The 16,492-nt window shown below is 34.2% G+C and overlaps 1 protein-coding gene across 1 annotated transcript in view; it reads left to right on the forward strand.

The window, feature by feature from the left end:
- The window catches only part of LOC113520841 (NFX1-type zinc finger-containing protein 1-like), a gene marked incomplete at its 5' end in the record, with an annotated part of 25,009 nt that extends 9,377 nt beyond the window's left edge, over window positions 1-15,632 (forward strand). Inside the window, 18 exons of the mRNA XM_052891698.1 lie at window positions 2,269-2,416; window positions 2,678-2,761; window positions 3,050-3,318; window positions 3,458-3,604; window positions 3,693-3,867; window positions 4,657-4,796; window positions 4,913-4,931; window positions 5,067-5,145; window positions 6,326-6,512; window positions 6,898-7,026; window positions 7,510-7,632; window positions 8,123-8,281; window positions 9,419-9,662; window positions 10,046-10,208; window positions 12,414-12,525; window positions 13,109-13,326; window positions 13,645-13,928; window positions 14,604-15,632. Of these exons, the coding sequence (XP_052747658.1) occupies window positions 2,269-2,416; window positions 2,678-2,761; window positions 3,050-3,318; window positions 3,458-3,604; window positions 3,693-3,867; window positions 4,657-4,796; window positions 4,913-4,931; window positions 5,067-5,145; window positions 6,326-6,512; window positions 6,898-7,026; window positions 7,510-7,632; window positions 8,123-8,281; window positions 9,419-9,662; window positions 10,046-10,208; window positions 12,414-12,525; window positions 13,109-13,326; window positions 13,645-13,928; window positions 14,604-15,319 (3,396 nt within the window). The remainder of the gene's footprint in view (window positions 1-2,268; window positions 2,417-2,677; window positions 2,762-3,049; window positions 3,319-3,457; window positions 3,605-3,692; window positions 3,868-4,656; window positions 4,797-4,912; window positions 4,932-5,066; window positions 5,146-6,325; window positions 6,513-6,897; window positions 7,027-7,509; window positions 7,633-8,122; window positions 8,282-9,418; window positions 9,663-10,045; window positions 10,209-12,413; window positions 12,526-13,108; window positions 13,327-13,644; window positions 13,929-14,603) is intronic.
- Window positions 15,633-16,492: the final 860 nt, after the last annotated feature.

Here is a 16,492-nt window from a genome sequence, read left to right on the forward strand (position 1 = left end):
TACCTATCTAATCTTAATAAGCTTTTATATTATTGTCATTGATATTATTGAAGTAAATAAATACATTATATGTTTGTAATTTATATATCTACCTAGATTACGTGACTTTGGTCGCTTATGTTAAAATTATGCTGTGGATTATTTTTATTATTCGATCATTTATACAATAAAAACGTTTAATTATATTAAAATATTACTACTATGCAAATAAATAACTTTTTTATAAGCACCTATAAATGATCTATGGTTTATTAATATTAGTCGATAATCATAAGACAGTTTAATCTACCCTCTATTCTATTGTTTAAAATTATTTATTGAAACTGGAATTTTTTCCTTTAATTTCTCTATAATCGCACCCAACTTATTTTTTCCTATTAATACATAGAAAAAATGTAGGTATACAGTTTCATTATATTAGTATATTTTTTTGATTATATCATTTTTTGATTATATAAGTATATGTGTATACAGTTTTATTATATTAGTAAAATTTATACTCATACATAATACTAACATAATAAAAGTGTAACTAGACCATGTCTGTATATAAATAAAATATTTAAGAAAAAATAATATGGGGTCTTAATAAGACCAATAAATGCCAAAGCAAAAATTGTTGAAATTTCTGTTGATATATTTGTTTCGGCATCACGCAAAAAACCACTGCATCAAAATAGATATGGTTTTAACGATTATATTCCTGAAGGTCTAACTTAAAAACCGGTGTGTGTTTTATCCAAATCCAAAGTAGAAAGGAACATAAACGTCAGCAGATAGAACGGTGTACATGTACAATACTGTAACAATTTACAGATGAAAATGAGTAGACAGACTTTAGTTTATACATAACCCATTATATTAAATTGTATATATACACTTAGAAGGATAAGCAATCTAAAGTGACAGTGGGCTGGCCACATAGCTCGAAGAACAGACAACCGATGGGAAAAAAGGTTCTTGATTGGCAATCCCGTACGAGCAAACGCAGTGTAGGACGACCCCTTTCCCCTCACTGAATGGATTGACATCCTCAAATGTATTTCAGGGAGTCAATGGATGCAGGTGGCTCAGAACCGTTCATTATTGCAATCTATGGAATAGACCTGTGTCCAACAGTGGATGGATAATGACTGAGATGATGATGATACATATATAACTAATCTGGCTATAAATACTATTACATAAAAACTTCTTTTTTTCAACTTTTTAATTATTTTAAATTTGGAACACGTTTATTATTTTAAAAACTTCTTTCCATTTCTCTTATTTTTTCGTATTCATTATCAAATTACAATATGGAATAGGCTGCTAAAGAAAATAAGATTGCTGTGATCGCCTTGCACAATGTGTGTATGGAGCCGTCGATCATATTCCAGATACTTCAAAAGTTTGTTATTAGCCGTATGTTTGTATATCATACTGTCAACAAATACGACAACATTTCCTCTGTCGAAGATCAGAAAAGATCGGGGCGGCCACGTGCTATTAGAATTACAAAGGCTGTTAATGCTGTTAAAGCCAGAATTCGTCAAAACCCTATTAGGAAGCAAAAAATCTTATCGAGGGAAATGAACATTCCCGTTAAGACTCTGTCGCGTTTTATAAAACAAGACCTGAAGCTCGGTGCTTGTCGTCGATATACAGCACATGCCCTAAATCAATCTCTACAATTAAAGAGAATGGATCAATCCAAATGTCTTCTGTCGCGATACACAACTGAAAGTCACAGAAATATTCTCTTTACCGATAAAAAAATTTCCTTCCCCATAAGGGTAGTTTTGACAGTAGTTGCCACGCTTGGCAGGCAGGTTGGCAACCGCAGTTAAACTTTTAGAGACATGTTTTAAAAGGAACGCTGCTGCCTATCCCTTTACTATTAAGTTCCCTTAGTCGCCTCTCACTACACCCACAGGAAAGGACGGAGTGGCCTATTCTATGCTGAGGCCACACAGCATACTATATACATGAACATAATTATATACTTACACATACATATAAATTAAATATGTTTATAAGGATAGAAATTGCGCTTTGTGTATATTTTTAAAAATATTTAGGGATTGACTCTCACGGATGGGCATGGGAAGAGAGTTCCAAATTTTTCAGAGTAGACAGTAAAGGATGACGTATACAAGTGAAGAGAGATAATTCATTGGTTTTCCTAAGAAGCAGACAAAAAGCTAGTATATTAATAAAATAAGAGTGACAAAATAACAGAATGGACATTTGACATTAATATACTTAAAAATTAATATATTTTTATAGAACGAATACGAAGAAGAACGAAATGCTTACGAGGATGCAAGAATGTATTTCGATCTCTTACACATGAGACGTGCAAAGGTTATCGGCATTACAACTACCGGAGCTGCCCGATTACACAAAATGCTACAGAATCTTCAATCTTCCATTGGTAAGCGAGCGATTGCTATTGTGTAGTACTCATAGATATCTTAAATTATATAAAATTTGAAAAATTAACTTCTAGAAGAATCAAACAGAGAGTATAACGCTGAGCGGATATATATATATATATTCGTGCAATGATATTTTTATAACATTTGATTTAAAACACAACAACACATATATTTTGTTCTCCTTTTCTATCATGACAGTGAAATCGAAGGATATCACAATAACATTACATTAACATTGACAATTATTTTATCTATAGTGATAGTAGAAGAGGCGGCAGAAGTTTTGGAACAGCACATTGTTGCAGCGCTCAGTGGTGGTTGCCAGCATCTTATACTAATCGGTAAGGGGTAGCTACAACTTATATATAGTAATTCCCATATACACATTAATATTAACATACAACAGAATATTAAATACTTGCATTGCTAAACTGCACCACTGCCATAAGTTTCTACAAACAATTTACCACAACATATTACTATCAAGTATCTACAGTAGTTATAGTATTCGATAGCTATGTGACTCTTGTAAACTATTATATTACATCTCATTTCCGTTCACGTAGGATAGATTACTATCCCGTAAACCAAAACTCATGGTCTTATAAATATTTACACTGTTTTCATAGGTGACCACCAGCAGTTGCGACCTTCGGCATCATACATAAAACTTGCCAAACACTATGGTTTGGAAGTGTCTCTTTTCGAAAGAATGATTAAAAACCAAATTCCCAACCGGCGACTAGATGTTCAACATCGCATGAGACCAGAGATCGCTTCTCTTATCGTTCCACACATATACCCAGATCTCAAGAATCATTCTTCTGTCATGGAATTTCTTCCTGTGCGTGGAATGACCAACAGTTTATTTTTTTTTACTCACGATTATAAAGAAGAGGTAGGTATAACCGTTCCGAAGATCATAGTTTGGAGTTTTTACATATATACTCGTGCATGACATTTTGTAAATTTAGAATGTAATGATAATTTGAAAGTAAAATATGAAAAACGCAACAACAGCAAATTATAACTTGCAGGAAATTGATGATAGTAACAGTCGTACGAACCACAAAGAAGCAGACTTGGCACTCGGTCTTGCGAACTATCTTATGCAACAAGACTACAATCCTGAGGACATCACAATACTGGCCGCGTATTCTGGTCAAATGTTTTACATGAGGAAAGTTAGTGTACCGTATATATATTATAAGATATTTATATTAATACCTCAAGTGTTTTAGTTTAATTTTAATTATTCACGTTTTGTTACAGCAACGTGAATTGTATCATTTTCTATCACGTGTAAAAATCACTGTTGTTGATAATTATCAAGGAGAGGAGGCCAAAATAATTATTCTGTCGTTAGTGAGAAACAATATTGACAACAAAGTTGGATTTTTGTCCATTGAAAATAGAGTTTGTGTGGCTTTATCGAGAGCCAGAGAAGGTAGGCTATAAATGAAAATGCATGTTTTGTCTGACCTTTCAGTATTCCTGAATTTTGACAGCAAATTTGTGTTATTTGGTACTTACTTAAATTTGTATTCTTTACATTTAGAGATTTACCAATATGAAACTATTTTTATTTGGATAAACGTGTGAAACTATTGTGCCATTAAAGCTACAGATTCTGTCATACGCGACGCTAGTTTCATAACAACAATATACGAGTATAATATTCTCATGCATTACCATTCCTGGGGACTAAAATTTTATGCCTCCATGCCCGTGCAATTTTACTATTACATCAAATCAAATCAATTTATTATTTTAATGATATGAGCAAATATGTTAAATATCTGTCTAGTCTTTTGTCTTCCTTATTTCTTTACAAAACATCTATTGCGTTAAGTGTATTGCATAAGGTTTAAGAAAACCTAATAGCACCAATCCTTCTAATTACACTCGACTCCCTCAAAAAAACAAAACACGATCGTGCAAACGCAACTGTTTTACGGCAGAATCATAAGTCAATAACGAATTTCGTAAATATCTCCCTCTAATAATGTCTTGATGCCGTCAAGAATAATTGATTTTAAACGAGTGCTTACCATATAATAAAACACTTCAGCACTCGCTTAAAACGACAATCCCAAGGTTTTCCCACAACCTGGAAATTAAACTCTATGGATAAATACTTATTAACTAGAGATTATAAAATATTATTAGATATAATGGATATATGTATGTATATTTTTAAACCCAAATTTTTAAATAAGTATATAATTGTTTGTAGGAATGTATATTTTTGGAAACATTGATATATTGAGAAATAATAGCGATCTGTGGTGTAAAATCGGGACTACCTTAGAAAATAATGGATCGCTGGGACCTGACTTGAAACTACAATGTGAAAGTCATAGGACCATAACTACCGTTAGTACCTAGCTATACTTACTATTTTTAAGTTTATTTATAGTTCACTAAACAGTAATTAGTTGTAAATGCGAGTCAAATAACAGTTTAACAGATTTTATTTATATATACTATAGATATTAAAGCTTGAATTTTGTGTGACTTTGAGAGTATTATTTTTATTTGCTTTAATGGGATGGGGAAGGTGGTTGCCTCATTAATTAAAATGTGACTAGTTCACAAAATTAAACTGGTCAAACTATAACTGTAGTTTGTTGTGTTAATGCACAGATGCATTTATTTTTCCTCTAGTTTGCCATGGATATGATCGGTCTCACTTGAACTCGGTCTGTAACAAGATGTGTGAAAGGTAAGTGTATTTATTAGATAGCATACTTTAAATTACTATTAATACTACTTCGGTGTGGGGGGAAAGGGATTATTAGCAATGGAGTTTGACAGCTCCATTGCAAGCAATAGTAGTAATAGTCGACCTCCACGTGGTTCCGACTGGAATCCATCGTGAACAACTCTTGTTGAATTCGTCACAATAGGTTTTAGAGACCATAAAGTTATATTTTTTTCGTGGGGAAATCCATGTGATTTTTGGCAATAGACCCACACACCTCGGGGGACCCGCGTTTCCCTTGTTCATTAAATGCATGTGATTTTATATTTTGTTTTTCTGCCAAATGTTTATAACGTTAAAATAAAACTTTTCAATTTCAAAATCTTTTATTCGACTTAAAAAACCACCACGTGGTTCAAATCATTTTATTTATATATACTATAGACTAACGGTAACGTGGCTGCGGTTCCGGTTTATTACTACTCCGCAACAACGCAGGCTAACTGACCTACTTCAACCTCATCTATCATCCTTCACTGGTGTGGGGGGAAAGGGATTATTAGCAATGGAGTTTGACAGCCCCATTGTATACCGACTGGAATCCATCGTGGATGGGGTTGCCATAGGCTGACCTTTTTTTTATCACCCATTCGGGGGAAAAAAAACGACTTAAACCGGTGAGCGTGGCTGCGGTTGGTTTATTACTACTCCGCAACAACCGTAGGGTCACGCCATTCACCCTATCTTGAGAGAGGAGACCTGCTCTTACCAGAATGGACCACCTCCTTCCTCCCACAGTACCCATACACCTCCCACAAGGTGTATGGGTCTGCATGTATATATATATATATATATATATATATATATATATATATATATATATATATATATATATGGCCGTGAGGTCACAGCATAGAATAGACCACTCCTTCCTTTCCCGTGGCCGTAGGTATATATATATATATATATATATATATATATATATATATATATATATATATATATATATATATATATAAAGCGGGTTTTGCCAATAGTTACCACGCTTGGCAGGTGAACTGGTAATCATAGTAAGGCTTTTGGTGACGCTACTGTCCATCTCTTGATAAATTCCCATAGTCGCCTCTTACGACAACGGTGGGAAAGGAAGGGATGGCCCATTCTATGCTATATTATTATTTTGCATACATTTAATTTTAAGGACAATTTGTGAGCTGGAACACGCGTGCCCACTTCCATGTAAAGAAAAATGTCAAAAATGTAATATGCCTGTTAAGAAACGTCTACCCTGTGGCCATGACATGATCATACCCTGCTGGCAGGAGCCTAATGAAAGCGTTAAATGCAAAACTTTAATACCAGTCACACTTCCTCACTGTGGACATGAGGTAAAACAGTATAAAATAATATATATTTTGAGTTGATGTTCGGGACCCACTAAAAAAAAACAAAGAATACTTTATTTTATTATTTCCATTGTATTGTGGACCATCAATATGAAAAGAAAAACATTCCAATCAGTAATAATATATATATAGATGCTGCGTTGTGACAGATAGACGACACAAACTCGCACCAAAAGAGTTACTAGTATTAAATATTATAAGTGGAAACATCTGCTTTTATTGTGTACTCTTAGAAGTCGATTCTGTCCAATGTTGAATTATTCTTGTTTGTTTATTACCCATTTTATATGTTTATGTGTAGAAACCATAAGACACGCAGCACCTAGTAAAGTCGTTTAGTAATAAAGTTCGATTTCTATATTTTCAGGTAGAGAAATATTGTTATAAAAATATAGACGAACTAGAGTGTCCAATAAAGTGTACGTACCGTGTAGAAAGCTGCGGACATGTATGTACTCGTTTTTGCCATGTGAAAGACGATCCAAATCATGAGAAGGTAACTATTATTAGGTATTTATTAAATTAACAGTTATAAGAAGGCAGGAGCATTCCTATATGAATGATTTTTTATGTGGTCCTGCTGCTTGGAAGAGGAAGATATGTCAGGAGGTTGACGACTATATGGATGTAAATATCAAGATGATAAATGAATTGTTTAGGTATATAAATATATATTGAATATTCCCCTCAAGGATTTGCTTAAGGGAAGTGTTCAAGAGTTAAATACTTGCAGAGCATATTTTATCTTGTTACTCAATTTATGAGTATTTATTTACATTTAACTATATATCATATTGTAGGTATATCAAATATTATCATCATCTTAGCCATTATCTCTCCACTGCTAAACATAGGCTGTTTAATCCCCCATAGACTGCTTAATACTTCTAATACATATATATTATTAAAAATGTGTAAAATAGGTTTAGTACTTTAAAATTCTAAAGATGTGTAAGTAATTTCACTTTATTTCTTCCAGTATGTTTGTAAGAAACCATGTGCCAGAGCAAAGGCGGGATGCTCTGCATCGCTGGTAGGAAACCGTGGAAACCATCAGTGTTTGAAACAATGCCACGAAACCTGCGACAACTGTGACGTAGAGGTCAGCTTTGTTATTATAAAAATATCTTGGCAAAAATAAATTTATTTAGAATGGCATCTTTTTCATGAAATCTTATTATTTAAGTAAATTAAGCATTAACTATTACAAGGAATTCTGTAACATTAATCTTTGTTAATGAATAATATAATAAATTGTGTATTATAGCTGTGAAAATTGTTTTATCTGGCACGTAGATTCGTGTGTAATGCCTTCTCTGTAGTTAATGTTTTTTTTTTGTTGTTGTATTGAGATATACAAATGCGGTACATATACTGTTAAGCTAAAAAGGTACAATTTACAACATGCCTGTATTGGTGTGGATTCCCAGCAGAAAGGGGGCGTTTTTGCCATTACAGTTTTGGCATTACACATGAATAAAAAGATGTTTCATGGTGGTATGGTTGGGATAGGTTAGGCAAATACTTAATTATGTTTTAACAAATTTGTACAAAAACAAGAAAGAGAAATTAATTAGAAAAGGTCTTTACAGGTAAAAAAGAAGAGGTCCAGTTGTACGCATTCTGAGAAAGTCGCTTGCTGTGTGAATGTCGATGATACTCCATGCCGCAAGAAGTGTGCACGCACACTAGCGTGCGGTCACCATTGCAAGAAGCTGTGTTTCGAGGAATGTGGAAATTGTAATGTTAAGGTATGAAGATAACAATCTTTTGTATGATCTACATAGATGTATGTGTTTGGAACTTCTTGAAAGTTCTTCTTGTAACTACTATCATATTTTTTAAAGGTTTACGATTTATTTATTGGAAGTGGTAACCCTAAAACATATTATATATTATCAAATATTATATATACTAATATCTTTCACTATTGTACCATCTTATAAAATTATGTTGGGCAAATCAATTAGGTAATCCAATTGATTGAGTATAGTTTAACATAGAGAGTCAACAGTAGAGAGTCCTATAGGGCATAGTACTAGATATATACGTTACGATAAAAAAGGGATTTCATGTCGAAGTAGTATGAAATTATTTAAAACAAATAAAATTATTAAATACTTAAATTTTTTTACTGCATGTAAAACATCCTATAATTATACTTTTCTCTATCTCACATTGGTTGGTCGCACTCACTCCGTCGGTTTTAGCGTAGGTAACATTGCATCACAAACAACGCATCACAAAGTAAAATCAACTATTTACTAAAACCACTGATATTTAGATATTAAAAATCCTAATTTACTAAAGCGGCAACGTCGCTTTTTTTACACAGGGTGAAAAATTTACATTTATTAAGATTTTTTTTTTTGTAAGAAAAATTTTATGATATTTGCGATACGAAATTCTATCATTATTGTAACGTATATGTGTAATATTATTCTATATCCCCTTAAAGGGAATGCAGATAATTTGGTAAAACCTTCTATATACAAAGCACTCTCAATAGTTGTCAGTAGTCATATTTATAAAATTAATAATAATAATATCGTAAGATCTTGTTGTTAATTTCTACCGGTATAGACTTTCAATATAAATTGGGTTAAATTAATCAGCCCAGATTGACTACCTTAAGTTGCAGCTAACTGAGAGCAGGCAATCCGGGTCAATTGTACATATTTTAATTCATATAATCTACAATACGCGCGCATTTACAATAACAAAAAGTATTTAAGTATGTTTATTGGTTGTCCAGAACATACAGTTCAAACTCTGTTTATGACTACATGCGCTGCTTAATACCTAATAATAATATATAATTATGTATATAATAATAATACAAGGGTTATTTATTATAATTATAAAACAAATATCAAATCTTTTGGAAGGTCACCAAGGTTATCCCGGAATGTGGTCATGAAATAAAAATTGAATGTCAAAAAAATGCTACGCGTATGGATTGCTCAGAAAAGTGTACTCGGATATTGCCTTGCGGTCATATTTGTCCCAGTCGGTGCAACATGCAGTGTGATCCAGCAAAATGTACTGCCCTTGTATCATACAAGTACAGAGCGCCCTGTGGGCATTTATGTGAACTTCCCTGCAACGTAATCTCAACATTTATCAAAAACGGTAAGCTAATATGTATTCAATATTTAAAAAATCTTAATAACATTTCTACAGTAAATATGATACATCTTAAGTTTTTAGTACCATAGATTAAGAATAATAGTGGCACCTTTTTATGTACAACTTAGAATGACAAACAAACTGACGGGCCGTCAGCCATCAGGTGGGCCGTCAGTCTGACGGCCCACCTGATGGAAAGTGGTAATCTTTGCCTATGGACATAAGCAATACCATGGACATAACAGAGTATACTGTTTCGCCCATGATACCCCCCATGCGTTGCCATTCCTGAGGACTTAGGTGTTATTCCTCTGTACCCAGTAAATTCACTAAAAACTATTACTACTATATTAATTTAATATTGTATTTTTTTATTTGCGTGGTAGGTGCTAGCGACACCGAGATGCTATTGAAATATTGCACAGCTCCGTGCAACCAGACCCTAGAGTGTGACCACATCTGCAGCGGCACTTGCTCAGAGTGTTATCAGGGCCGCATACACAAGCCTTGCCAGGATACTTGCCATCGCCAGAACATATGCGGACACACGTAATATACTTACCTACCAGCACAATAATACAATCTGGGGGGAGGGGGGAAGGACTGTTAGTAGGTAATGAAGACTAACTGTTCCATTACCAGAAATACAGGGAGTTCACCCTCATACCCTGCAGCCTAAATGGTCGCGTACAACGCAGTTTCAGATATATTTTGTCCCACGAATACTCAGGTTATGGAATGAATTCCCTGCCGAGGTTTCCCTAAGAGACTACAGCATGGAGTTCTTCAAAAGGGAGTAAAGAGGTTTCTTCGGCAACGCGCGCGTAATACCCTTGGTATTGGAGGTGTTTATAGGCTTACCGTCTGGTAGGCCGTTTGCTTGTTTGCCATCTCGGTGGTATAAAAAAATACGGATAGCGAAAGGGGGATTACCATTCTATTTCTATTCACGCAAAAAAAAACACTATACCTGTAATATACACAATTACATATATATATTCAGACGGAAGCCAAATAAGTGTTTAGCATCTATCTTTTTTTTTTACAACTTAGAATGGCAAACAAGCTGACGGCTCACCTAATGGAAAGTGGTAACCGTCACCTATAGACATGAGCAGTATCATGGACATAACAATACACACACATACTACTTCGCCCATGATACCCCCCATGCGTTGTCATTCCTCAAGTGTTATTCCTCTGTACCCTGTACATTCACGCCATATCCCACCCTTCAAACCGAAACACAGCTATGCAAACACAATTGCTTCACAGTTGAAACACGAATGGGACATAGATACCCAAGCAATCGACTTTTGTAAAAAGTCTCCCACTGGTAAATCTATATTTACAATACGAGTACATTGTAAGACCTTCAGTTGTTCTATAATAAAAATCACAATTTGTCTACAAAGCATTGGATTTAAGTATTTTATGTAACGCATCAAATCTTAGGTTATCTAAAATTAGTCCATACGTTTACTTACCAAATCCTATAATATATTCTACAATTCTTATTAGTAATTATTTATTTTTCTCAAACATGCTTGGAAATGTGAGCATTATTTTGACAATCTTCTTCGAGATAAATCAAAATTGCCGTACTGGCCAGATACATGCGGGCAGCGGCCGGCAAAAGTTGTATAAAAATCCATATCTGTCGTGTTTTGCGGCCAGATAAATTACTGTAATTTAAAAATAGAATGACCTTTTACTTTGAAACATGGCTACCAAGGAGGTAACTAATAAAAGGTTTTATTTAAATTTCGAACTAGCTTGCAAATAGAAAGTTGTTTATTGAAAAAAACAAAAGATCATTATGGCGCGTGAAAAATTATTATTGTTCGTTATTCGTCATTGAACTTAAAAAGTAAAATTGTGTTTTTGATTTCCGCGCATTGTTTAAGAAAAGTACTATACAAGCCTTGGCCACAACTAGGCATTAATGGACTCACGTAAGTGTGCCTCTGCTACGCCTCGGCCCACATTTGCACGTTCGTCCTTCAATGCCTCAATTGCTGGCCGCTGCAGTAATGTACTATAGCTGTTAATCCTATTGATATAATAAATGCGAAAGTTTGTAACGATGGATGGACGGATGTTTAGAACAGATTTGAATGAAATTTTGTACACGGGTAGATTATAACCTAATTTAGCATATAGGATACTTTATGTACTGAACGCAAGCATTTTGAAAATTCTTGTTCAAAGATAACATTCCTTATGTTACCTTTGAACGAGAATTTTCAAATCCGACTGAAACTCGTAATTCTAGAGATTAGCGCGTTTAAACAGACTTTTCCGCTTCATATATTATTTACCAACGCCTCGTCTGCGTGGTCGAGATAAATTTACTAACCGGGATAAAAAATGGCTTATAAACTTCTCCATCGCATATATATGTACATTTCATAGTGATTGGTTAATGCGCTATAAACAGATAAACTCAATGTCTATATAACAACGGAATATTAATGAACTCATTGTGTTTTGTCGTTTCCGACAATTCGACTTCATCCGGAAGTCCAAGGGACGTTTAACCCTTTGCATTATAGCGTCTCACCTCGTACTGCAGGCCACATCTCCTGATGAGCAGCCCGCAGTGCGAGGCGAGGCACTGTGTTAACAAAAACATAGTGAGTTCATTAATCTCTCGTTTTTACATAGAAACTGAATAAAAATTAACATAATCTTTAAAAACAAATTAACTTTCACATTTATAATATTAATAAAAATGAATTTGTTGTTTTTTAGATGCGAAAACCCATGTAACAAATTGTGTCCGCCATGTAAAATGAAATGTGAAATAAGGTGTCCCCATTCGCAGTGCGGCAAACCCTGTGGTGCACCATGCACTCCTTGTCAGGTGGGTAGTAATAAAACGTAATTGTCCTTTTTCGAATTTTAGCTTAGACCGCCTTCTGCGCCGCATTCCCTCATGTAGGTACGTAATTTGTTGAAAATTGGATTTGAAAAGACAAAAGTTATACAGCAAAAAAATAAACAAAAATCAATTTTAAAGGGATAAATTTATCCCTTTCATATGATGCCCCACTTGGACTAGTAAGTTCACATTGAAATTTTTAGTATTAAATTTAAATGCAAAGAAAGTAAAAATATTTTTTCAATTATTTCTACTAAAAAATGTGTGGGCTAATTATATATATTAAAATTGTTCCAATAAAGTAGATAGTATTAGTAGTTGCTGAGATATGGAGTTGTGGCAGACGAACAGACGGACGGACAAAGTCGGACCATAAGGGTTCCTTAGTATCTATTTAGTACGGAACCCTAAAAAGATCATCATGAATAAGCAGTTTACTACAACATCGAATTTGGCGACTTTTTTAGACTTCAGGGTTCTTTATTGGACTTGAGCAACAATACATCTGTTTTTTTCGTGAAAAGCGGAGCGGAAAGGCTAATACTGTTATTTGGAAAAATTACAGGAAAAATGCGAGCGCTCGTGTCCGCACAGCGCTTGCCGCAACCGCTGCGGCGAGAAGTGCAGCCGCGCTCCCTGTAATGAGAAGTGCTCACGGCAGCTCGCTTGCGGCCACCCCTGCCGCGGGCTGTGCGGAGAGCGCTGCCCGGACATCTGCGCCCACTGCCGCCCGGACACCTTCCCCAGGGACTTCCTCGGCGACGAGTTCGACGAAGATGCCAAGTACACATTTTTAAGCAATTTATTGAATGAAATAAAATAAGTGCATACCAGAAAAATCTGATTCAATAATTCAAGTGTAATTTATATTTGACTATGAGGTATTAATTCCAACTTGATTAAATATTTACCTCATTAGATCTCATTAATTAACAATCTTTTCCTCAAAAGGACTTAATTGATTCAAAGTATCCGTGATTTCTTGATATCCCTTAGTATTACATTAAAATTTTAGTATTCACATTTTCTTACGATATACACTGAACATAACTGAAACACTGATTAGATAGATATTATCAACTGTTTCCTTTAATATTTCAGATTCGTGCAGCTTGAGGACTGCCCTCATGTCCTCGAAGTGGACGACATGGATAACCTTATGATGGGAGACAGTGAGAGCATCGCCATACGTACTTGCCCCTTCTGTCGCAAACCTATAATTAATACACAGAGATATAAAGATCTTATCAGTCATTTGTTTGTTACTGATATAAATCCCATTAAGAAACGAGTGTTCGGCGATTACGCAGATATTGACCAAAAACGAAAGGAAATTTCAGAAGTAATCATTGTGTTGAATATAAAATACGAACAATTAATAATGAGTATGTATTAGACCTTCATTTTAATGTATATCAACATATCAATATGCAATGTCTACCTACCTATTGTAATTTAATTAGGTACCTATTGGAGTTGAAAAGTCATTATGTAGTACTTAGGTATATTCTAAGATATATACTTAAGTATATTATCATTTTTTTCTTGAAAATAAACCAAACTAACTAAAAACAAGCAAACAATACAAATTAGCTATTTTTAGAATTGGCAAATACCGAATTGTCTGTTTATTCATTTTTGGTTAATTTATGGATATTTTCTAATGTTAATAAATTGACTAAAATTTAAAACACCTCTTCATAAATCACAATAATTGGTTTCAAATCTAATGTTTAGTAAGTTATAAATAAAATTAATATAATTTTCTTCTTTATATATAATTTTCCTAGTTAGGTAGGTACCTCTAAAAGTAATGGCCCGCCACCGCCCAGACTTAAAAACTTTGTCCACCCAGAAAATCTATTAGCAATTCTTGCACTACACAAAAGATGAATAAAAAAGGCTGTGAAAAATATATATTATTATAAGTGACTCTCTAACGGACAGACAGATAGGTTAGCGACTTTTAACCCTATCAATCTTATTTTATAAAATATCACATATATCTTATTAAAAATTTTATAGTCATAAACATATTTATATATATATTTTTTTTACAGAAAACATATATTACCAAAGGGCATTTGAAAAGGGAAAATTGATTTCAAAAGCCATGTCGCTATTAGATCTCAATATGAAATCTATATACTTTGAAATACTAGATATAATGGGCGAATACTATATGGGATACAAAAATAAAAATATTACTACATTTGAGAAGGAAGTCCAGAATCAAATGGAATTTTTATGTCACGTCATTAGCAACAATGTTCTTAAAATAAGTCGCCAACAACAAGATGACATCAGAAATGAATTAAAGCGCTTGAATTCAATTGTTCAACTCGCTCAAATCATGCATCATCCTAATTATTTGACAATCAAAAACAACTCTAGTGTAATTCAGGCTACTACGGTTGCAAAGAAGACTATAATAACTAAGTGCATATTTAACAATGACGCTGCAAAAAAATCTATTGAAAATCTAAAGCAAGTATTAAAGTCGGATATAATTACAATAGAAGAACGAAACATGGTAGTAAAAGCCATGAATATGAAAGCGGGCCATTGGTACAAATGTCCAAATGGTCACTACTACTGCATTGGTGAGTGTGGTGGTGCCATGCAGATAGGGAAGTGCAACGAATGCGGAGCGCAGATTGGTGGTCAGTCTCATAAACTGTTGTCAAGCAACAAGCATGCCGGAGAATTGGACGGCTCTAAATTCGCTGCCTGGTCGGACCAATACAATAACATGGGAAATTTTCTTTTCGATTAGCTTATTTTTTATATATCTACGTAAATATGTAGTGTTCATACCAAGATAAATTATTAGGTTAGTCTGAATTTTGAAGTGAGAAACAATAATGAATTTGCCACCCCTAAAACCTGCCGCCTGAAGTTTCAGCCTACTAACCTGTTTGTAAAAGCACCATTGTGCAGAGTTACGCATCATTATATTTTTAATTACCTACTTATATTTAGTAAATTTACATTAGGCATTTGTATTCTCATCATATGTGTGTGCTATTTTAAAAGTTAACTTTTTGGTCAGGGCTCTAAAATAAAACAGTTTTAAATTATAAGCATTATTTTGTTTTAGTGTTTTATTTTTTATGTGATTTTCAAAAGTAAAATATTTCCAGTTTGTCTGATTTTTTGGACTACGTTTTACACGTCACGCCGCCTAATCTAAATCAATTTTCTAAATTCTTATACATATGTATATATAATTCTATATATTTTTGTATATTGCTAGTAATAAGGCTATTAGTCCTGTCATTAAACAATATTTAACATAGAGAGGTCTTCTAACAAATCTCCTTGGTAAAGACCTTGTCTTTAACTGTTAATAATGGAGATTAAGAACAATAACGTAAACAGCCAGTTCAGATGAATAAACTGAAATAGATAGCAGATTATTTTCCCGCCATAGGCATATAATTAACGATTTTTAGTTTTGACGCCGCGCAATGTATTAGAATTTTTACGATCCACACGACGCATGATACGCACAACGCGCGCTCAATGGCGCTTTTCCGTAAGTTTGTGACGCTTTTTAATGGATGACAATTAAATGGTACACTGCCCGTAATAACGGTATATACCGACAGGGCACCAGTGAGATATGATAAATGAGTATGAAAAGACAGGTCAGTTAGTGTGCGGGCCACCTTCGACTGACCCGCTTTGGATTGGGGTTGTATGTTGTGGTGCAGACTGGAGAAATAAAAATAGCCAATCTTCTTATGAAGTCCCGTTGTGCTGCTCAGAAGAATTTTCTTCTTATTATCTCGATCGGAGAGAAGTCTTCTGGTCATGCCGCCAACGGCGTAGGCGGCCTATATTTATACCCCGCCCGGTTGCACGTTATCTATTACTAACCAATACAGATGGGCAAAGCACCGGGTTTAAACCCGGTGCTTTGGTAAAAACCCAATAAACACCCATA

The sequence above is a fragment of the Galleria mellonella genome, unplaced genomic scaffold (genome assembly GCF_026898425.1).
Source record: "Galleria mellonella isolate WM207_F2 unplaced genomic scaffold, CSIRO_AGI_GalMel_v1 utg1432, whole genome shotgun sequence".
Classification (NCBI taxonomy): domain Eukaryota; kingdom Metazoa; phylum Arthropoda; class Insecta; order Lepidoptera; family Pyralidae; genus Galleria; species Galleria mellonella.